The sequence below is a fragment of the Chroicocephalus ridibundus genome, chromosome 7 (genome assembly GCF_963924245.1).
Source record: "Chroicocephalus ridibundus chromosome 7, bChrRid1.1, whole genome shotgun sequence".
NCBI lineage: Eukaryota > Metazoa > Chordata > Aves > Charadriiformes > Laridae > Chroicocephalus > Chroicocephalus ridibundus.
In genome coordinates this window covers 47146862-47169095 of record NC_086290.1, presented here as the reverse complement: position 1 = coordinate 47169095, position 22234 = coordinate 47146862, and the positions used below count along the sequence as shown (strand labels likewise).

The window sequence follows — 22234 nt, the reverse complement described above, 5'->3', positions numbered from 1 at the left end:
CCCTACCTGGGGTATCTCCCCGTACCCCATACACCTACCTGAGGTAGCCCCCTGCCCCACACCCCTACCTGGGGTATCTCCCCGTACCCCATACCCCTACCTGGGGTATCCCCCTGCCCCACACCCCTACCTGGGGTGCCCCCATTGCCTCACACACCTGCATGGGGTATCCTCCTCCCCACAACCCTACTCGGGGTGTCCCCCCTGCCCCTACCCCTGTCCCACAGCCCTGCCTGGTGTATCCCCATAGCCCCACAGTCCTACCTGGGTTGTCCCTCTGACCCACACCCCTGCGTGAGGTGTGTCCCCCTGCCCCACATCCCTACCCAGGGGTATCCCCCCTCCGCCCCACATCCCTACCCAGGGGTATCCCCCCTCCACCCCACACCCCTTCCTGGGGTATCCTCATTGCCCCACACACCTGCATGGGGTATTCCCCCGCCCCACACTCCTTCCTGATGTATAGGGGGGATACATCAGGGGGGATACATCAGGGGGGATACCCCTGCCCCACAGCCCTGCATGAGGTGTGTGTCCCTGCCCCACATCCCTACCCAGGGTTATCCCCCCATACCCCACACCCCTGCCTGGGGTATCCCCCTGCCCCACACCCCTACCTGGGGTGCCCCCATTGCCTCACACACCTGCATGGGGTATCCCCCTCCCCACAATCCTACTCGGGGTGTCCCCCCTGCCCCTACCCCTGCCCCACACCCCTGCCTGGTGTATCCCCAGTGCCCCACACACCCGCATGGGGTGTCCCCCTGCCCCACCTCCCTACCTGGGTTGTCTCTCCCGCCCCACAGCCCTGCCTGTGGTTTTCCCCCTGCCCCACAGCCCTGCCCGGGGGGTACCCCTTGCCCCACGGCCCCCGCAGCCGTGGGCGCGCCGTGGGGCGCGTGTGTGCACCTGCAACCGCTGTCGTGTGCCTGTTTGCCTCTGCCTGTGTCTGTCTGCCTGTCTGCGTGGCCGGGTGTCGCTGCCAGCAGAGGGGGGTGTGAGTTTGTGTGTGTGTGCGTGTGTGTGTACGCGCCTGTGCGCATTCGCACCCCGGGGTGCTGGCACAGCCCTGCCCGCCGTGCGCGCTGCCAGCACCTGCTGTCACCTGCCACCAGCACGGGCACCATGGGTCCCCGAGCGCCCAGACCCCCAGCACCCCCCAGTGACAAGGACACAAGGCCCAGGGGGTGCTGCTTGACGGGCTCCCCCTCAGCAGGTACGGGGTCACCCCTCTGTACCTTCACAGCCACCAACCCTGGCCAGCTTGAGGGGGGGGGCTTGGGGTGCCCTTGGTGGGGTGTTTTGGGGTACAATGGTGTGGCAGAAGCTCACCCAGATGGACACACGGGATTGACGGGTGCCACGGGGTGGCAGTAGCCCACCTGGCCAGATACAGTGTGTTTCGGGGTGCCATGGGGTGGCAGAAGCCCACCCAGATGGACACAGGGGGCTTTGGGGTGCCACAGGGGAGACAGAAGCCCACCTGGCCAGATACAGGGTGTTTTGGGACCAGATACGGTGTGTTTCAGGGTGCCATGGGGTAGGAGAAGCCCTCCCAGGTGGACACAGGGGTTTTTGGGATGTCACGGGGTGACAGAGGCCCACCCAGATAGGTACAGCATGTTTCGGGGTGCCATGGCATGATGGAAGCCCACCCAGATGGACACAGGGGGCTTTGGGGTGCCACGGGAGAGACAGAAGCCCACCTGGCCAGATACGGGGTGTTTTGGGGCTGGATACAGGGTGTTTATGGGTGCCACAGGGTGACAGAAGCCCTCCCAGATGGATCCAGGGTGTTTTTAGGTGCCATGGGGTGACAGAAGCCCTCCCGGATGGATCCAGGGGGCTTTGGGGTGCCACAGGGGAGACAGAAGCCCACCTGGCCAGATACAGGGTGTTTTGGGACCAGATACAGTGTGTTTCAGGGTGCCATGGGGTAGCAGAAGCCCACCCAGATGGACACAGGGGGCTTTGGGGTGCCACGGGAGAGACAGAAGCCCACCTGTCCAGATACAGGGTGTTCTGGGGCCAGATACAGGGTGTTTCAGGGTGCCATGGGGTAGGAGAAGCCCTCCCAGGTGGACACAGGGGTTTTTGGGATGTCACGGGGTGACAGAAGCCCACCCAGATAGGTACAGCATGTTTCGGGGTGCCATGGCATGATGGAAGCCCACCCAGATGGACACAGGGGGCTTTGGGGTGCCACGGGAGAGACAGAAGCCCACCTGGCCAGATACGGGGTGTTTTGGGGCTGGATACAGGGTGTTTATGGGTGCCACAGGGTGACAGAAGCCCTCCCAGATGGATCCAGGGTGTTTTTAGGTGCCATGGGGTGACAGAAGCCCTCCCGGATGGATCCAGGGGGTTTTGGGGTGCCACAGGGGAGACAGAAGCCTACCTGGGCAGACACAGGGGCTAACAGGGTGCCATGGGGTTGCAGAAACCCACCCAGATGGACACAGGGGGCTTTGGGGTGCCACAGGGGAGACACAAGCCCACCTGGCCAGATACAGGGTGTTTTGGGGCCAGATACAGGGTGTTTATGGGTGCCACGGGGTAGCAGAAGCCCTCCCAGATGGATCCAGGGTGGTTTTGGGTGCCATGGGGTGACAGAAGCCCTCACGGATGGATCCAGGGGGTTTTGGGGTGCCACAGGGGAGACATAAGTTCACTCGGATGGATACAGGGTGTTTTGGGGTGCCATGGGGTGACAGAAGCACGCCTGGATGGATACAGGGTGTTTCGGGGTGCCATGGGGTAGCAGAGGCTACCCTGGCTGGATACAGGGTTTCGGGGGGCCGGGGGGCCAACCCGGCTGGATGGACACAGGGTGCTGGGGTGACGTGGGGTGACAACAGCTGACCCCAGTCACATTCGGGGTGTCGGGGTGCTCTCTCCCCCCGCCCCCCCATCGCAGACCTCGGATGCGGGAGCGGTGAGACGTCCCTCGTCAGCATCCCGTTTGTTGAGTAGTTAATGAGTCGTAAAGGGAGATTTCGTCACAGGCAGGAAGAATATATTTATATTTTTTATAAATCCCATCCACCGGGATCCCATGGGATGGTGGAATGGGAGCACGAAGCATCCCAGCCCGGCGAGAAGGGGATTGCACTTTGCACGGCGATGCAAAGGTGGCTGGTAAAGTTTGGCCGAACCCCAGATTTTAAACGTGAGCCCTGATAAGATGTTCCAGAAATAAAACCAAACTCTGACCTGGGAAGCGAGGGAAGGGAAGGGGTGGGTGCGGGGTGGGGGGGAGTGGGAAATGGGAATGGCGATGCTGAAGGGACTTCCAGGTGCCCCCAAGGAGGGAGGGTGGGGGAGGAATGAGCATCCCAGTATCCATCACCCCGAAACCAAAGGGATGGCAGTGGAAAGTGACGTCTCTCTCTCCTTCTCTTTTTCTTTCCCCCCTCCCGCCCTTCTCCGGTAACCCGGCGCCATCTCTGCAAACAAAGGGGAGGGTGTGGGACGGCAGGTGACGGTGACGGAGAGGAGCGTCCAGCACTGAAACCCCACCCCGGGCGGGCGCTGGAGCTCGGCCCCGCCAGCCCTTATAACCGCAGGTGCACCCAGGTGTAAGCTGATCCCAAGGGCTGCGAGCGGCGAAGGGTGACGGACACGGTTTCGGTCCCTGGGTCCTTCTCCGCCATCGCCCGGAGAGCGGCAAGTCAAGCGGCAGCAGCGGCCACCATGTCGATGGGTTTGGAGATCGGCGGGGTGTCCTTGTCAGTGCTGGGTTGGTTGTGCAGCATCATCTGCTGCGCCTTGCCCATGTGGCGGGTGACGGCCTTCATCGGCAACAACATCGTGACGGCCCAGATCATCTGGGAAGGGCTGTGGATGAACTGCGTGGTGCAGAGCACGGGGCAGATGCAGTGCAAGGTCTACGACTCCATGCTGGCCCTGCCGCAGGACCTGCAAGCCGCCCGCGCCCTGCTGGTGGTGGCCATCGTCTTAGCCGTCCTGGGTTTAATGGTGGCCATCGTGGGCGCCCAGTGCACCCGCTGCGTGGAGGACGAGAGCACCAAAGCCAAGATCACCATCGTCTCCGGCGTCATCTTCCTCCTCTCCGGTGTCATGACCCTCATCCCCGTCTCCTGGTCGGCCAACACCATCATCCGGGATTTCTACAACCCGCTGGTGCTGGACGCGCAGAAGCGGGAGCTGGGCACCTCGCTCTACGTGGGCTGGGCGGCCTCCGCGCTCCTGCTGCTGGGGGGGGCCCTGCTCTGCTGCTCCTGCCCCCCCAAAGACGACAGGTACCCCACTGGCAAGGTGGCCTACTCCGCCCCACGCTCCGCCGTCACCAGCTACGACAAGAGGAACTATGTCTGAGCCCCCCCGGCACCCCCCCGACATCCCATATACACCCCCCCCCCGACCCCACCCCGAAACCCTCATCGCCCTCCGCGGGGAACCGGGGACGGCGCGGTGGGGGGGAACGCGAAGGAGGGGACGGGGACGAGGACGGCGGCGGGGTCAGGGCCGGGCTATGTAAATAGAGACGGTTTCGGTTAAACAAGAGGCGGTTTCGGGTCGGCGGGAGACGCGGGGCCCGCGGTGCCCCTGCCCGCGCCGGTGGGACGGGACGGGGACAGGGATGGGGACGGTGCCTCCCCCCCGCCCGGGTGTGTGTGTGTGTGTCCCCCTCCCCCATCGCGACCGGCCGGGCACCGTCTGTCCCTGTTACGCGTGGTCTGTACCGGTTACATTTGTCAATAAACACGTCCTGTTTTGGTAAAACGAGTGTTCCTGGGGCGGCGGCGGGGAACCACCGGGAACCAGTATCCTCGGGGCGGGGCGATCCCCCCGGGAACGTGTAACCCTGGAGGGGTGGGGGATGGGAACCCACCGGGAACGGAGTGAGGGGGGGCTGCAGCCCCGCCCGCGGAGCCAGCCCACCACCCCCTTCGCTACGGCAGCACCGGCGCTGGGGACGGGGCTCCGCGGGGGGTGGCGGGCGGCGGCGGGGCCGCCATGGGGAGCGGCGCTCCCGGGGCCAAAGTCTGGCTGCGCGGCGGGACACAGCGGGACACACACACACACACACGGACCGCTCCCACCGGCCCGGCCCCCTCCCTCCCCGCCACGCTCCGGCGGGCAGGGACAAAGCGGGCGGGAGCCGCCGCCGGTGCGCGGCCCGCCCCGGGGGCTGGCGGCTCGGATGGCCCCCGGCCCCCCCGCCCCGCGCCGGGCGCGGCCATGGGGGTGGGGGACGGCCCTGACCTTGCCGCCCGCGGAACCCGCCACGCCGCGCCCGTCCGCCGCCAGGGGGCGCCCCCCGCCGGCGGGGCGGGGCGGGGCCGAGCGCGCGCACTGCGTCGCCGCCGCCGCCGCCATGATGCTCCGCCGGCTGCCGCGCGCCCCCGCCCCGCTGCGGCGCCCGCGCCCCCTCCCGCCGCCCGCCGCCGCCCGCTCCGTGGTGACGTAAGGGCCCGGCCGCGCGCGGGACGGGGGCGACGGGAGGAGTCTCCAGGGGACGGGCGGGGCCGGTAACGGGGACGGGCCACGCGCTCCGGGCGCTGACCACGCCCCCCTCGTTAGCCCCTCCCCCGAGTTAGCCCCGCCTTCGCGTTAGCACCGCCCCCGCGTTAGCACCGCCCCCGTGCCCCGGTTCCCCCCCCGGGTCTGGGGTCTGGCTCTGGCCCCGCCCCCGGGCCCCCCTGTGGCAGCAAGGCAGCCTCGCCCCGGCCACGCCCTCACAGGCCCCGCCCCACGCCCCCTCTCCCCGCAGCGCCGTGCCGCTGGCCCACGCCGTGCTGGGGGGCCGCGGGGACCGGCCGCCCCTGGTGCTGCTCCACGGGCTCTTCGGTAGCCACGGCAACTTCCAGACGGTGGCCAAGGCGCTGGTGCGCGGTGGCAGCGGCAAGGTGAGGCCCTGGGGGGCGGGTGGGGGGGTGCAAAGGGCGGGCGGCGGCCGGGGCTGGGGTAACGGGGTGCCCCTGCCCAGGCAGGTGGTGACGGTGGACGCCCGGAACCACGGCGGCAGCCCCCACAGCCCGCTGATGACCTACGAAGCCATGAGCCTGGACGTGCAGCACCTCCTGACCCGCCTGGGCATCGCCAAGTGCATCCTGCTGGGACACAGCATGGGGGGCAAGACGGCCATGACGCTGGCCTTGCAGCGGGTCGGCGGGCGCGGGGCTCCCGGGGCTGGGTGGGGGGAGCGGGAGGCTGCGGGAAGGGGGGTGGCACCTGCGGGGGCTGCTGTCAAGTGCCAGCCTTGCTCACTGCCCCGCGGGGGGTGGCTTTTCTCCGTGACGGTCAGGGTGCCGTCCCACTGTAAGCTGGGAGCAGGAGAAGTCTCTGTCCACCAGCCCATGCTCCGGTGCTGATTGCAAGGGGGCTTGGAGATCTCCCGTGCTAAGGCGCAGGGAAATGGGAACGCGGGGAAGGGGACACGGAGGCAGCAGGGAGTGAAAAGCCTCCAGGGAGTCTGGGTGTGAGCAGAGCCCCATGCCTGGCCCTGCTGGGGACATGTCGGCTGGCATCTATCTGCCCTGCTTGTGTCCCCAGCCAGACCTGGTGGAGCGCCTCATCTCCGTAGACATTAGTCCCGTTACAACTGCGCCCGTCTCCGAATTCTCTGCCTACATCTCTGCCATGAAGTCGGTGAAGATCCCGGATGGTCTGTCCCGCTCTGCTGCCCGCCAGCTGGCTGACGATCAGCTGCGTCCGGTGGTCCAGGTAGGACATCCCACTCCTCGGATGGGGTTTCCACTTCCAGCCTGTCCCTGGGACTGGAGCACGGGGCTTTAGGACCACAGTCCCAGCGGGAGTCTCTTCACCCCTGCTCACTCACCACTGGAGGACATCTCACCAGGGCTGCAGGAGTCATGGGGAATGGGAGACAGGCAGAAAGGGGTGGAGAGGAGGACAGAGGGTGCGAGGATATCTTGAGGGCTTGTTGCTCTTACTGAAGAGCGTTTGATCCTCTTTTGTGGCAGCTCCCGCAGCTGAGACAGTTCCTCCTCACCAACCTGGTGGAGGTGGAGGGCCGCTTCGTCTGGCGGGTGAACCTGGAGGCTATTTCCCACCACTTGGCAGATATCATGAACTTCCCTGTCTTCCACAAGCCTTATCCTGGCCCTGCACTCTTCCTGGGAGGATCCAACTCACCCTATATCAGGTGAGACTGGAGAGAAGCGGTTCGAAGTCTGTGGTTTGACCCCTTGTGCTCTTCTGCAGCTGCCAAGGGTGGGAGGAAGCCACCGAGATGGGGAAGGTCCTGGAGCGAGCACTGTGCCTCCATCAGCTGGTGACACCAACGTGCTGGAGAGCCAGGGGGAACCTGGAGGCAGCCCTGGGCTTTCCCAGCAGGGAAGGGGACGTGGTCAGAGCTGGCATCCCCTGGGGAGGGTGTGGGAAGGCACCTGGGTGGCCCTCTGACCACACTTCCCTTGTCCTGCAGCTCCAAAGACTACCCGGAGATCCAGCGCCTCTTCCCCAAGGCAAACGTCCAGCACATCAAAGGTGCAGGCCACATAGTCCATCAGGATAAATTTGAAGAATTCATCACTGCTGTTCTCAGTTTCCTGCCACCACCATAGTGCAGGGGACCAGGGTTTCTGCAAGCACTGCGTGGGACCTGAGGAGCTCCGGGCAGTGATGTGGGGCTCTGGGAGAAGGGGCTCGGCCCAGGACTGGCCGTCCACTTTGCAGTCCAGTCCTGCCTGCAAGGCCTATCCCACCCCAGGTCTCCCGGAGCCAGAGTGGACAGGCACCTCCCACTGAGCTCTCCTGACACGCTGCAGGGACGAAGGGTGGCACCAGCCCAGGACACTGCCCTTCCTGCACAGCCTGTCCTGCCTGCGCTGGAGGGGACACTCAGAGGGGACAGGAGAGCCCTCTTGTTTTCCTGCTGCCAGACCACCTGATTGTGGAGCTGGGTGTGACTTTGCAGAATGCGCAATAAAGTTGAATCCATGCCAAGGCAGAAAACGGTTTGGATGTGGCCGCGGAGGACAGGAAGGGTGGTGGTGGCAGGGGAAGGGGCTCTCGCCAGCGGGGATGCTGGTGGGAGGTGACAATTGGCCTGTAACCTGTGAGCTGTAGGAGCAGTGTGCGGAAGACATAGCTTTGAGGATCCTTCGTGGGTCCCAGGGGGAATCGCGTCCTCCCTCCACATCAGGGGCAGCGGCAAGATCGGGAAGTGGGGCAAGCTGCCTCCTGACAAGGAGATGCTGTGAGCCTGCAAGAGGGAGGCATGGAAATCCACCCCCCCAGCGCATCTGCCCAGCCTGCCCTGAAGGCGGGCATCTCCTCCTCCATCAGCTCCCTCTGATTTCCCACCTCCCGCTTACTCAGGGTCCCCAAGGACATGTAACAGCAGCTACTGCCAGATGTAAGGACTATCTGCCCCCCAAGGGCTAAAGGCAGAGAAGTGGTGCTGTCTGACATGAAAACCCTTGATTAGATGACGGTTAAAGACAGAGATGGGGCAGAAGCAGCTCTGGGGCTGGCAAATCGTCTCTGTCACAGCTGGGGACAGGCTCTGTCTCGGGACAGTTAAGAGAGACACTAACCAGCTTTGCGTTTGGTGCTCCAGAGCCAAGTGTCTCTGCTGCTTCCTGGGAAGAGTTTGCTCAGTTTGGGGCTGTTTGGAGGCCACGAAAGGAAGGAAGGCCAAGAGACCAAGGACTGTTTTATTCCAGGTCTGTAATTTGCCTAGCAGAGGGGCGTGAGTAGCTGGTTTGGAGATTGACTGTGTTTCTGCAAAGCTGTTCTTGGCTTTTCCTCTTGTCCTTTCCTTCTCTGAAGAAGTGCATCTCTCTGGCGCAGGGCTGCGTTCACCTAGAGCTTGAGCTTTCTGCTGTATTATCCCAAATTCAACCACTTGTGCTGTCCGTGTATTATTTTTTCACCTGTGAAGAACATTAGACCGAGAAGCTCCTGAGACACTTGCTACTGAAATGAGTTCTTTGAGCACCTGTCTCTGCGACAGCCAGCTCGGAGGTGGGGATGGAATCAGGCCACTGCGTGGTCCCGGCTACCAGCAAACAAGTCCTTTGGATATCCTGACCGAGCTGCAAGGTCTAGAGCCCAGGAGCGATGGGGAATTTCTCCCCGCTCCTCTCCACTGGCCAGGTACTGGGTCTGGAGCACAGACAAGGGCTGCCGCAGAGGTGCGAGGTGAAGAGACTCACCTCGGGCAGGAGATCAGTGGCCTGGGAAGAGGTAGAACTTCCTCAGCATCGTAGTCCGTTCTTGTGATGGCAACTGACGAGGGAATTTTCCAAAGGAATATTGGATCTGGGGTGAGAGAGACAGTGGGGGGAAATCAGAGCAGCTCTGTTCCCAGCGCGGGAAGAGTGCAGGGAGTCAGGAGGCATCCCCAGGGGCATCTCCAGGCATATGTCTGGTGGCACAAAGGATGCCATGGGCTGTGCCAACATGCCGGGCTGGTGCAAGCACACCACGTGGCAAGGTGCTGACGCCTCCAGAGATCCAGCAGAATCTCCAGGCCAACCAGACCCCTTTTTGACAGAGCCTGCTCCTGAGGGGCCTGCCGAAAAACGGCCTGCCCTGCCCCGAGCTCCGCTCTGAGCAGCGTTTGTGCAGCTGGCATGGCTGCATCTGCTGGCACACCTGCAGTTAACTACAAAGCCTCACCTTTCGGAAGATCTCCTGTAAATCACTGTTACAGGCGTGGTTTTGAAACTGCTCTATCAGGTGCTGGATGAAAAGGGAGCCTCTTACTGGGCATCTCCAGGAGACAGTATCTGGGGAGGGAGAAGATGCCACATGTGATTTCACTGGTGTCCCTTACTGCAACAGTGATTAACGCTGGGTGCTGGAGCAGGAGACTGGGGTACCTTCTTCAAGATCATTATATTTGGCTCAGCCAGCCCACAGCATGGGAAAAAGACAGGGCATCCCAGGGAAGACAGAAGTGATGTGAATATTTTCTTCAAGCCTCTCTGCTCTCCAATGCTCCCAGGAGCCATCCGTGACCCAGTGGGAGAAGACAGTTTCCCCCAGCCAGCCACTGCAGTGAAACAAATCGGCTGGGGAAGCAGTGCAGGCAGAGCTGGTGGGGAGGGCTGGGGCGGAGGCAAGGGAAGGCAGCCAGGCAGGGACACAAAGCTCTGGCTCTGGTGCCACTAAGAGGGATCTGTGGGTGTCCTGGAGCAGCCTTGTACCCTGGCGTCAGGGGACACTGCCTTCTCCAGAGGTTGTTGGAGCAATGCCCAAGCAGTCACCAGATGGAGGCAACCCCCGGCAACCCACCCGGAGCAGGAGGAGGTGTGGAGGAGACCCCTGGCATCAGGAATGGGAGTCCTGTCTGCCCTCAGGCAGGGCAACTATCTCCAGGAACTGCTTACCAGGCGTGGAGGAATGTAAAGTTGCAAAATCACTCTCCAGGTGGACTTTAAAGATTGCATCATCTTCCAGCCCTGCAGAGATCGGGTCAGCCGAGCTGGGAGCGGGCATGGCAGGGTCTCCGGAGTCGCTCACAAACGTGTACCCTTCTTTTCCTAAGAAGGCAGGGCCAGCCATCAGTCATGATGAAGTGTTCCATCCCCACCTGTGTCCAGGGCTCATGTGCCCTGGGAGAGCCTTGCCGGCTTGCTTGCCTTGCAGGCATCTCATAGTGGGGATTCACCTCCACGGCAGGACTGGATAATGACCACTTTGGGTTTGCCCAGCAGCGCACGGCAGCTCTTGTTGTTGAATGTCTCATAGATGGTGTCAAGGGAAAGGATGTCTGTGGTCCCATCTCTGCTCTTGGTCCCACAGAGCCCAGCCCTGACCCCATGGGACATGAAAACCAGGAAGGTGCTATCAGAGGTGCAGTGCTCTTTGCGATCCGCAAAATCCTTCATGACTGTAGCCATCCCCTACAAACCACCACAAGGAAGGAACATCAGCCACCTGTGACCAGCTGCATGGAGACCTAGCCACCAGCTGTGGGCAGGAGCCACTGACACTGGGGACACAGGTGTCCCTGCGGTGCCAGAGCCCCCCATCACCAACACATGCCAATCCTGGGGCCGGTGGCAGCTGCTTTGTGCGGTCCTTTACCTGGGAAGTTAAGTTGCAATGGATGTCCACCACGTAGCCCAGCCCTTCAAGCAGCTTTGTCATCCCCTCCACATCCACTTCCGCCCCATTCCGCCTGCTCAAGTGCTCAAACTCAATGTTGCAGATGAGCAGGGCTCTACGGGTTCGCGTCTCCCTCGGTAGGTGGATGGGATAGATCTGTGAGGATGGAGAGAGGCAGCACTCAGTGGTGGGTGGGTGCAGGGGGCCTTTCTTGGGAGGCAGCTAATAGCAAGAAGGCCCATGGGTGCAGCCACCACCAGGGGCACCCCAGGATGTCCCTGGGGCATCTCCCCACATCTCCTGCCCCACTCCTGGGTTAGTGAAGACCCTGTCTCCCCTTGGCAAGCCCCTGTCCGCTCCGGGAGAGCGGATGGGCCATGCTCCAGCCCTCCTCTCATCTCCTCTGTCTGCAGCACCTGGTCTCCCTCTGTGTCCCTGATGCGCTGGTACTCGCTCAGGGAGCACTGCTGGATCCGCTGTTGCTGGCCCTGGATGCCAGCGGGGGGTTCAGAGGAGGCCAACTGCTCACCAGGGCTCCCTGCAAGCAGAAAGCTCCACAGTTACACTGGGAAGCGCCTGCAGCAAGAGGGGACTGTCACAGGGCACGGACAGACAAGCGGAGATGTTCACCCCTAAGGGGGACAGCCACTCCTGAGAGCCCTGTTGTCGCTGCATGGCAAGGGGGACTGAGTGCCCCAGCAGTGACACCAGGGGTGCCCAACTGCCCCTTGCCTTCAGGCCTCAGACACTCTCCAGGGCCAGCCCCCCGCCTCCAGCACCCCATTGGAAGCACTGGGAGCCCCAGCATGGCCAGGAGCAGATCACAGCCCTGCATCTCTCACCTGACTCAGTGGCCAGACCCAGCTGCTGTGCCAAGGTGCCATCACGCTTCCTGAGGCTGTCAATGAAGATCTGGCTGGCCCTGGTGCCCTTCAGGCGCACGCTGTCGATGAGGCAGCGGGCCTTGTCGGCGCGCACCGTGTATCTATCCTGCACCTCGTCCACCTCCTCGAGGCGCAGCACCCGTTGGTCCAGCAGGTCATCCAGCAGCCCAGAGATTACCGGCTTGCTCACACGCTCCACAAAGGCTGTCCGCGCTTTCAGGAGCAGGTTGTCTGCAAGAGCAGCCCCGTCAGCGCCCAGACGCCCCATGCCACGGCTCCTGCTGCCTCACCACCTGTTCTGGGTGCTTCCTCTTCCCCATCGCCTCCCCAGGGTGCTGATCACTTCCCCATCACCCCTCTAACTGCTTCCCCTTCCCCATCACTTCCTTGGGTGCTGCCCCCTTCCCTATTGCCCCCCCCGCCAGCTGCCGATTCCTCCCCCACCAGCCACCTTGGGTGCTCCCCCTCCCCATTGCCCACCCAGGGTACTGCTCCCTCCTTCATTGCCCAACCTGGGGGCTTCCCCTGCCATCACCCACCTCCCCCTTTCCCCCCACCCCCACGCACAGAGTGCATTTGCAAGGAGCAGGGCCCCAGCTACTCAGGGTGGCAGTATCGTGGGCCCTGCCCCGCATGTCGCGCCGTGTCCCTGCGCGTCAGGCTGACCAGGGCAAGCAGGACCCAGGCAGGACCCCGTCCCACCACCAAGCCCCAGCACTGCTGGTCGTACTCACCAGCCATCTACCCTTCAGGCCCAGGCCTGCCAAAAAAAGCGACGAAGCCTGTTTCTTCTCCGTGAGGGGAATGAAAGCAAAAGTTCGTTCTGGGGAAAAAGTGTTCACGTCACTTCCAGCTTCACTTCCTCTCTCCCTGCTCACTTGGGCCCCTCTCCTGCGCTGTTGCCATTCCCCGCTGTAGTGAACTGCCAGATCCCTTAAACAGAAACGGCACTTACTTATTTTATTATAGGGACAAAGTCAATAAAGCAAAAGCACAGCGCTGGGTGCATGACTCAAGTCAGCTAATACTTCACCCATGTCTTATATACATTCAATATTGCATACGTATTCACTGTTTTAGGCAGAGTAATTGTTTATGATGATTGATTATCATTAGTCCCTTTTCTCTTCTATTTGTGTGTTTCCTTCTGACAATTGTTTCTGAGGATCGATGATCTTCAGCTCCCTTTTCCCATGCATCTGTTTCCTTCTGGTAGGATCAGCTCCCTTTTCCCATGCATTTGTTTCTTCTGGTAGGATCGATTATCATCAGCTCCCTTCTCCTATGCATCTGTTTCCTTCTGTTAATCATTTGTGGGGTCTTTTGGAGAAGTTCTCTTTTGGTTCTCTCGGATGTTTTTCTTCATAGCTGCTGTTAGTTGTTATCTTGGAGGTTTCTCATGTTTCCTAATTTACTAAAGGTTAGTTATCCTTATAAGTCAAATATTTATAGCGTTGTTATTATGGCGAAAGCCAACAATACCTTCACTATTTTTCACAATTCCCCCTTTTCGTCTTTTATACTACATTTGGCTTGTGCCATAACTTTCATTTTGCTTAATCCATTTGTTTTGTTCATAGATCAATTCTGCTCTTTCCAATTGTTATGGAGTATTTCTTATTTTCCTTAATATCATTATCTTTTTAGTTGAGCCTGAGGCTGCCAATTTTGGATTCTTGGGTATGGAAACTACTTTCATGCTTTGGACTACTGCTGTAATTAAGTGTATAAAACAAGGGATTAAGCAAGGAAGAAATAATAAACCAGCAATTGAACATAAGAGAATGTAGCCTAGTTTATTCCACCAGGTTCCCCCAAAAACATTATTCCACCAATTATCATTTAACATAGATTCTCATTTTTGAACCAGTACATGCGCAATTTTCCAGATTTCTTCTGTTATTTCCAATATTGCATCCCCATTGTCATCTATCTTTAAACAACAATTCGAAGTGTTCCATTTTCCACCAGTAAGTAGTCTAAGGCTAATCGGTTTTGGTAGATAGCAGCCCTCACTATTTCGGCTTTTATCATATCTTGTACCCCACCTCCGTCTGATACGTCCCAATGCCCGGCTTTAGTAAAGCAGAGCCATTGTTCCCCTCTAGGACAATGTACTCCTAGTCTTGTTCCGCCTATTCCTAAATTCTTCCCAACCCAATATTCGTGTTGGTCGTATTTGCACACTGTTAACTCATGGCAGTTATAACAGTGGCTGTTGATATGCGAATGCACCGTCATAGTGGAAACCATCTTCCTATTCCAGGAGACCTGCTGGTAACACTTCATGCGTTCGTTACTGGATACTAAGGATACCGCTAATAACAATACGAGGAGTGGAGGTCCAGTATGGCTTATAATCCTACCTCTCATGCCTATTGGGGTGCTTCCAACAGCCGAGAAATAATTCTTCTTGGCAGCGAATACAGTGGCCAACCTGGTCTTGCCCTCCATCCTCTTTCGATTCGGTATCCCTGGCTCTTGTAGCAGGTAGGGTTCTTATCTCTTTTTCCAAGCAAATCGTTTTTTACACTTAGAGACCACTGTTTCCCACCATTCTTCAGGAATTTCCCACAGAACCGGCACTAGCAATTCCCACCCACAAATTAATGTTACGATATTGGTATATCGTATCTGAGTTCGAGCCAAACTTGAATTTTGCTTCCGGAAATTTAAACAGAAGGGATGTCTTCGGGATGAATGGTAATACCAATTTTGCTTACAACCTAAGCATTCGCACTTTACCCAACTATGATGTCTAGCATAGGGATGTATCAGACAAGGTATACTATGGGGTACTGGAGGGGGCTGTAGTTCTTCCTCAAGGTTAGGATATAGCCGACTATCTTCTTTATATAAATCACATGCAAGTGCAAACAGAGAGTTTTCAGTTTTATACAACCCTGACCCTCCTGTCTGTAATGGGAGTGCTCTTCCCCAAGGAGGATATCTAATTTTCCTTAGGGTTTGTCCCGGCCATACCCGAAACCAACGATAAAGTTCTGATTTCACTCCCCAAGTTTCTGTGATTTCTAAGTTATTATTCAGTTCCTCTCCCATACATCACCGCATTGGTTGGCGTTTTAAGGTGAGTCTGGTGTCCCTGGGAGTTGAAGTCAGAGTCCAATCTCTAGGTTCTTCTACTGGTCCCTTTATTCTGCTGGCGTGAGTCCACCCTTTTTCCTTTGTCCGTACTGCAGCTTCCGTAGTCAACAGCACCTGAAAGGGACCCTCCCGTTGGGGAGTTAAAGATTGCTCTCTCCATGTTTAAAACCCATTCTCCAATTTTAATGTTATGGATCTTAAAATCCAACAGGGTAGTTTGTGGGAGCAACCCTTTATTTCTTAGTTGTTCCAAGTTCTTTGCAATCTGATTCACCTCCCATAAGTCTTGCACCAACCTATATGTCCTGTCAGGTTTCTTTACAGGTAGGATAGGAGTGTTATGAGGAGACATACAGGGTTCGAGGGTCCCATCAGAGATGAGTCCTTCAATTACTGGCTGGAGACCTTTTTTTTTTTCCCTCCATTGAAATGGGGCACTGCCTGACTTGTATGGGGTGATTTTCCCTTTCTATAGAGGCTTTGATTGGTTGGATATTCAGACCTCCTCTGTTACCAGCTGCAGCCCAAACTTGCTGATTAATTTTGGATTCGTCCTCCTGACAATATTTTTGCAATCATTTTCCCCTCTTCATGGATTACTCCAACCCCCAGCTGGATCTGCAAGTCTCTTCCTAACAAATTGCACCCAGCTCCAGGCACTAACAAGATATTCCCTACACCTATTTTGTCATTACCTTCAAAAACCACCTGCTTGATCACCGGGGCTTTAAAACTTTCCCCCTTTGCTCCCATTACATTAATTACTTCTTTACTTATAACGCATCCTTTAGGTATGTTACAAACGCAAGTTCGCTCAGCTCCTGTATCTACTAGAAATTCTAATACTTCCTCCTGGGGACCCACTCTTAGGTTTATCAAGGGCTCAAGGTGATAGCTATCCCCCAGGAGGTAGAGCCCCTGACACCCCTAATCCTCAATTTCTCTAAACATTTTCTGATCTTTATCCCTTTGAGGACATTCCTCCTTAAAATGCCCAAGTTTCCCACAATAGAAACATCCACTTCCTTCATTCCTTTTCTCAGTTCCGGATGGTCCCCTTCTGGGAGGGATCTGATTCCATCTAAAAGTCTCCTCCTGCCTCTCAGGATTCCGTCCCATCCCCCCCATCGCCCTGGGATTTTTCTGAATATTTCCTTCCCTCATGGTGGCTACCATGATTTTAGCTTTTGCTGTAGCCTTCTCCTCATCTCTTCGTACATATACTTTCTGAGCTTCCCTCAATAATTCGTTCAGGCCCCAATCCTGCCAGTCCTCTAGTTTCTCTAATTTTCTTCGAATGTCTGGCCAGGCATGTGTAACAAATTGAACTCTCAGTAACGTTTGCCCCGCGGGACTCTCTGAATCTATTCCTGAGTACTGTCTCATGTTACATCGCAGCCTTTCAAGCCATTCGGTCGGGGTTTCCTCCCTTCCCTGCTGCCCATCGAATGCTTTGGTTACATTCTGCCCTCTAGGAGCAGCTTCTTTTATACCTTTAATAATTAAAGTTCAATAATCACTCATGTTCCTACGACCCTCTACATCATTTTGATTCCAATTTGGGTGTACTATTGGCATCTTCTGGTCCCCAGGTGGGCCTTGCTGATTTTCCCTTTCCCAAATTCTCATCCCAGCCGTTCTAATCATTTGCTGTTCTTCGGGAGAAAATATTATACGTATTATTGACTGCATTTCCTCCCAGGTATAAATATTAGGGCGTAGGAATTGGTCTCATTGTTCTGATAGGCCTATTGGATCTTCCAGTAACCCTTTTAATTCCTTTTTAAAGTTCCTGACTTCAGTGGGAGTCAAAGGAATGTTTACAAATCCTATCCCCCCTTGTGCTCCCCCCAGGGGTACTTCCCTTAAGGGGAATAAACTAACTCCTGGTGTTTCTTGTACCGTGTCTTGGTCTTCCGGTTCCTTTACTTTAACAGAAGTTTTCCTCTGTAACCTACGAGAGTTTGTAAGTGACACTTTTTCAATTAACCTCTGAGACCTGTCCGACCTTCCCCTAGCACTAGGTGTCAGCTCTTTCCCTGGAGAAGGGGGGCTGTTGGAGGGAGGTGGTAGGGAGGGGGCAAAACTTCCAGAGGATCCCACCGCTTCTCCTTTTCTTCCCTTGAGATCTCAGGTATTTTAAAGGTACTAACTCCTTTTGGCCAAATCTCCCCTTTCCAGCAGGAGGCATATTCACTCTCCTCTGGGCTGAATGATTCTTCAGCGTTTACATAAAGGTTTAAAGCCTGGCATATCCACCCTTCAAAGGACCCATATCTAGGCCAATACAAATGGTCTGCTCGTATAGGTTCCTTTGTCCATTCTATCATACAATACTGAATCATTTTAACTTTATCCTTACTTTTAGTATCCAGATCAATATTCCAATTAGCCAATTTTATCCCCGAAGGACTGTCTTGGGGTATATCTGCCGGCACTTTCCCGGTCCCCTTTTCCCTGGGACTCTCTTTTGTCCCATTTCCCTGGGGCTGTCTTCCGCTCACCACAGCAGTCAAGCACCTAATTTTCCCGGGCTGTCTTTCACTCAATCTCTGACGCTTCATCTCTTCACCGGCCAATTCCCTCGCGGGAGATTGGAACTGCGGTTAGAAAGACTCCACACTTGCTCCCCAGATCCGGACTGTCCGGTCCGAGTTCCACACACACACCAATCAAGCCCCAAACCCGCCCAACCAAGCAGTACTTACAGTTCTGTTTTCTTGCCTGGGTCTTCATGCACAAGAATTGTGGGCTACCGCGATTTTTCCTGGGGAGACTTACACCTTCTGCTTTATGAGTCCCTCCTCTCGTGGGATTATCATCTTGGAGTCTCAACAGGCACCGGGAAGTCCTCTGAGCAGGCTGCCGAAATCGGTGGGGTGCACCTCCTGCTTGGGGTCTCGGAGCCCACTGGGACCAAGTGAATTCTCCTGGACGAGCCCCCAAAATTGTAATAAACAGCCAGACCCCTTAAACAGAAATGGCACTTATTTTATTATAGGGACAAAGTCAATAAAGCAAAAGCACAGCGCTGGGTGCATGACTCAAGTCAGAGGCACACCAGCTAATACTTCACCCATGTCTTACATACATTCAATATTGCATATGTATTCACTGTTTTAGGCAGAGTAATTGTTTATGATGATTGATTATCATTAGTCCCTTTTCTCTTCTATTTGTGTGTTTCCGTCTGACAATTGTTTCTGAGGATCGATGATCTTCAGCTCCCTTTTCCCATGCATCTGTTTCCTTCTGGTAGGATCAGCTCCCTTTTCCCATGCATTTGTTTCTTCTGGTAGGATCGATTATCATCAGCTCCCTTCTCCTATGCATCTGTTTCCTTCTGTTAATCATTTGTGGGGTCTTTTGGAGAAGTTCTCTTTTGGTTCTCTCAGATGTTTTTCTTCATAGCTGCTGTTAGTTGTTATCTTGGAGGTTTCTCATGTTTCCTAATTTACTAAAGGTTAGTTATCCTTATAAGTCAAATATTTATAGTGTTGTTATTATGGCGAAAGCCAACAATACCTTCACTATTTTTCACACCTGCCCATGCCCCCATGGTCACCTATAGCCCTGTACACGCCTGCGAGCGCAGCGGCTGTGGGGCCAGAGTCCCTGTGCCCTTGCCAGCCATGCTTGGATTTCCTCCTGGGGGTGCTCAGCACATCCCTGCAACGCTGGCGCATCATGAACGCATGTAACTAGCCCCAGCACCCCAACTCAGCACCCACGGGGTGAGGAGGAAGCTCCCAGCCCTCCTGCATCTCTCAGGGACAGGCACTGGCCAGCTCTGCCCACAGGCCCTGGGCCAGGCAGAGGTGAAAGTCCTCTGCAAAGGACCAACATCACCTTCGTCCCCACACCCTCAAACCCTCCAGACCTGTCTGGGGCTGAGCTCGTGCTGCCCTGTTCAGGCGCTGGCAGGGAGACACTGCCTTGGCCAGGAGCATCCTCATCCGCTCAAGGGATCACCATCCCCGTCTGCATCCCGCAGCCTCCAGGGGGAAGAGGAGCCTGCCTGAAATGTGAAATCTGGACTGTAAGAAAGGCTGAGGTTGCCCCACAAGTATATCAGCAGGGCTGTTTCGCAGGGCAGGTTGAGTGTAGGGTGAGACCTGTGTGGTAATGGCAGAAGTCATGCCAATGATGGGGAAAACCAGAGATGAGCCATGGGGGAGGGGGACATCCAGCCCTTTGGGAAGCAGAGGCAAGCAGTGGCTAGCCATGGAGCAGGGCGATAACACAGGGAGCCCTTACAAGCTTTTTACTGCCCCAAAGGCTTCTGCAGGCCTGTTCCACAGACACCCCGCACACCGAGGTGCCCCGACCCTGTGCCAAGACCCCAGCGTCACGCTGCCTGGGCCAGGCCACCTCGGGGTGGGCAGCGGCGCTGCCCGTGAGGGGCTCCCCCGATGCCTGCCTGCACCAGGGGCCCGGTGGGCGGCTCCTGCCTGCGGGAGAGGCCGGTGCGGGGGACTCCTCCGACGCCTCCTCGGCCTGACCCCTCCCGCGGGCCCTGCGGCTGGGCGTGGGCGTGAGTGGTTACCGTGCGATCACGTGAGGGGGCGGCTTCCCCCCCCGCCCAGTATTGCCCCCCGGCGACTTCCCCCGCCCCCCCGCTGACCGCCCGCCCTTTTCTGAGGGGAAGAGCTGACCGGCCGCCGATTGGCTGCGGCGGGACGCGCTGTGATTTCTCATTGGGCGCCGGGCCCCGGGTTCCCACCCCGGCGCCGCGCGCCGCGGCGGGTCACGGGATAGGCTTGCGGGCGAGGAGAAGGGCGTGCCCCGGCGGCCGGCGGCGCTGGGCGGGGACGCGTTCGCTCCGTTCATTGGCCGGCGGTGCCGGCGGCGCCGGGCGCTGATTGGCTGCGCCGCGCGGGCCGGAGGGGGGGGCAGGGCGGGGAGCTGCACGCGGCAGAGGCGGGAGCGGCGCGGACGGAGCTAGGTGAGACCCCGCCGGTCCCCCCGCCCCTTCCCGGGCCCGGCCCTGGCCCTTGGCCCTCCTCAGGCGTAGTCCCCCCGCCCCCCCTTCGGACCCCGCTCCTCCTCCTCGCCGCCGCCCGGTGAGCGGGGCCTCCCCAGGGCCTGTCTGTGAGGGGCGGCTGCCGGCCCGGTGGCGGCAGCGCTGAGGCGGCGGTGGCGGGCCCGGTGTCGGTAGGGGCGGGCCCGGTGTTGGTGGGGCCTGCTGCGCTGCGGGGTGGTCGGTGACGGCGGGGTGCGGCCCCGAGGTGCCGCCAGGGGGAAGAAGGAAGGAGACGCGGGGCGGCCGCTGGCTCAGGCCCGGGGCCGAGGCAGCCAGCCCAGCCCGGCCCAGCCCCGCCGTACCGGCAGCAGCAGCCCCAGGGCGGGCGGCTCGCCGGCCCCGGCCCTGGGAGGGGAGCGCAGCCGTTGCCCTCTTGCCCAGGGCCGGCCCTGCCTCCCAGCCGGCGGGGGATCCCACCGGGAAGGGCCTCGCGTGTGGGGTGTGCTTGTGCCGCACCGGCCGCGGTAGCGGCGCGGAGCTGCTTATTCTGCCGGAGGATGCTCTCGCCCGCAGTCCCCCCGGGGGGTTTGCCCGGTGGCCCCCCCAGACGTTGCTGGTTCTTGGAGAAGGTGCCTCCCCTCCTTGCTGGGTTTGAAACTGCTAGGGGCCAGAGTTTGGTGTGGCGACAGTGTTGTTGCAGGTTTGACACTTCGTGAAAAAGCCTCAAACAACTATTTGTTGTAAACATAGGTTTCCCTAAAGCGTTTGATGCAGTGCCTTTGGGTTTTCCTGCTGAATTAACTGAAGGGGGGTGAGCTTATATAATGATAACCGGTGTTAAATTGGTGACTCCCAGAACATCACTGGGGACATGACGTTAATGATCTGGTAAGGGCCCTACTGCTGATTTTGTCAGTGACCTGAAGAAAGTTTGCAGCTAAAAGCTGATGAAGTGCATAAGCAACTGGGAGTGCTGAGCGGAAAATGAGAGATGAGGATCCAATATGGTGGTCTGATTCGTTTGGCACTGTGCTTTTGGTGAGGCCACACATCTATTACTAGAGCAAGCAAACTGCTTGGGAAAAGTCTGTTACACCAACAGAGAAGCAAGGGAGGAAGGGGTGAGGCCCATCCTAGGGAGCAGTAGTTTTTGCATGGGTTCATGGCGGTGTTGAACACAGAGCTGGGTGGGCAGAGGGGGGCTTTGGTACCTCACTGCGGCTGTGGAGAAGGAGCAGAGGCTGCGTTTGTTCAGCTCTCGCTGGTGTAAACGCTGCTGCACCCGTGTGTGGTGCAAAGGCGGGTGGAAAGCTGGGCAGAGTTCAGAGATGATGTATGAGGATAGGATTAAAGGTGAAAAAAGCTGCTGTGCAGTGACGAGAACTCCATCTGCTTCATCCAAGAAGTTGAGAGAAGATTTGGTCAGTCTGCGGTTACGTGTGGACAGAAGTTGGACTGTGGGAATTCAGTGTGGCTGGTGGTGGTATACCAGTGCGTGCGTGGAAACCAAAGCGTATATTTTAAGTGGTAGAGATTCAAGCATGAGAGCAAACTTCCCAAAATCAATGATGACTTTGTATTTTCTGGCAACTTTTACATCAGGTCTCAATACTTTTCTTTTTTTTTAATAAAAGCAATGGCAAGTATTGCAGCTCAGCTAACAGCTTGGGAAGTTCTGTGGTCTGCTCTGCTTGGGAGTAAAGTGGCCGTAATGTCTTTCAGGGTGTTCGCTGGAAGATGAATAAATAAGTAAATGAAGATGAATACTGGGAAATAAATTTAAAAGTTTTACTTACAGTTATTAATTTCTAGGAACATCTGGTTTCCCCTTTTCTTTACTGCATTTGCAGCAATCTGTTTACCCTGGCAGTGACAGTTATTTGATTTTTCTGAGAGAGCCTGAACAAGGAAATTTCCTCAGATGTATCATTAGAGTTGGTTTCATGGCAGTGTCCGTCCAGCCCTTCTGTCTTGCCAACAGGGTTGCATAGTCAACTATCAAAATCGTCTGTAGCAAGCTAAAAGGGAAAAAAGAAAACCAAATTCAAGGGAAGCTTTAGGGTTAGATCTCACCACGATTGCGAGGCTTTGGAGAATCCCACTGTGCCAGCTTTTAGTGTTATCTCAATCTGCCAAAATGTGTACTGGCTTGCTTTTGTTTTTCATTCACGTGGGGCTTGTCAAAGTTCGCCTTGTCCCGGCTGTGGTGGGGGCGAAGGGGAGGGTGCGTGCT

At 57.5% G+C, this 22234-nt stretch overlaps 4 protein-coding genes across 7 annotated transcripts in view; 3 read left to right on the top strand and 1 right to left on the bottom strand.

The window, feature by feature from the left end:
* Positions 1 to 3461: 3461 nt before the first annotated feature.
* CLDN3 (claudin 3) lies at positions 3462 to 4754 on the top strand. The gene has a single exon (XM_063341209.1). The coding sequence runs from the start codon at positions 3694 to 3696 to the stop codon at positions 4336 to 4338; it is 645 nt and encodes a 214-aa protein (XP_063197279.1). The 5' UTR covers positions 3462 to 3693; the 3' UTR covers positions 4339 to 4754.
* A 574-nt stretch (positions 4755 to 5328) lies between these two features.
* Positions 5329 to 7935, top strand: ABHD11 (abhydrolase domain containing 11). 2 transcript variants are annotated; one of them, XM_063341976.1, is made up of 6 exons: positions 5329 to 5430; positions 5738 to 5873; positions 5958 to 6131; positions 6520 to 6690; positions 6951 to 7132; positions 7415 to 7935. In XM_063341976.1, exons 1-6 carry the CDS (start codon positions 5342 to 5344, stop codon positions 7551 to 7553), a joined length of 891 nt encoding a protein of 296 aa, XP_063198046.1. In that variant the 5' UTR covers positions 5329 to 5341; the 3' UTR covers positions 7554 to 7935. The 2 variants fall into 2 exon arrangements, with proteins under 2 accessions (XP_063198046.1, XP_063198047.1); XM_063341977.1 differs by lacking the exon at positions 5958 to 6131.
* A 266-nt stretch (positions 7936 to 8201) lies between these two features.
* Positions 8202 to 13511, bottom strand: LOC134518779 (caspase-1-like). 2 transcript variants are annotated; one of them, XM_063341974.1, is made up of 9 exons: positions 12668 to 13511; positions 11892 to 12164; positions 11466 to 11587; positions 11029 to 11205; positions 10610 to 10844; positions 10329 to 10481; positions 9616 to 9725; positions 9150 to 9255; positions 8202 to 8867 (listed from the first exon to the last, which is right to left on the bottom strand). In XM_063341974.1, the coding sequence occupies exons 1-8, from the start codon at positions 12672 to 12674 to the stop codon at positions 9163 to 9165; spliced, it is 1170 nt and encodes a 389-aa protein (XP_063198044.1). In that variant the 5' UTR covers positions 12675 to 13511; the 3' UTR covers positions 8202 to 8867; positions 9150 to 9162. The 2 variants fall into 2 exon arrangements, with proteins under 2 accessions (XP_063198044.1, XP_063198045.1); XM_063341975.1 differs by lacking the exon at positions 8202 to 8867 and having other exon boundaries at positions 9146 to 9255.
* Positions 13512 to 19935: 6424 nt separating this feature from the next.
* The window catches only part of MTMR4 (myotubularin related protein 4), a 61280-nt gene continuing 58981 nt past the window's right edge, over positions 19936 to 22234 (top strand). Inside the window, exon 1 of one of the 2 annotated variants that reach the window (XM_063340696.1) lies at positions 19936 to 19983. The gene's annotated coding sequence lies outside the window, so the exon portion shown is untranslated. The remainder of the gene's footprint in view (positions 19984 to 22234) is intronic. The other variant, XM_063340699.1, reaches the window with a different exon arrangement.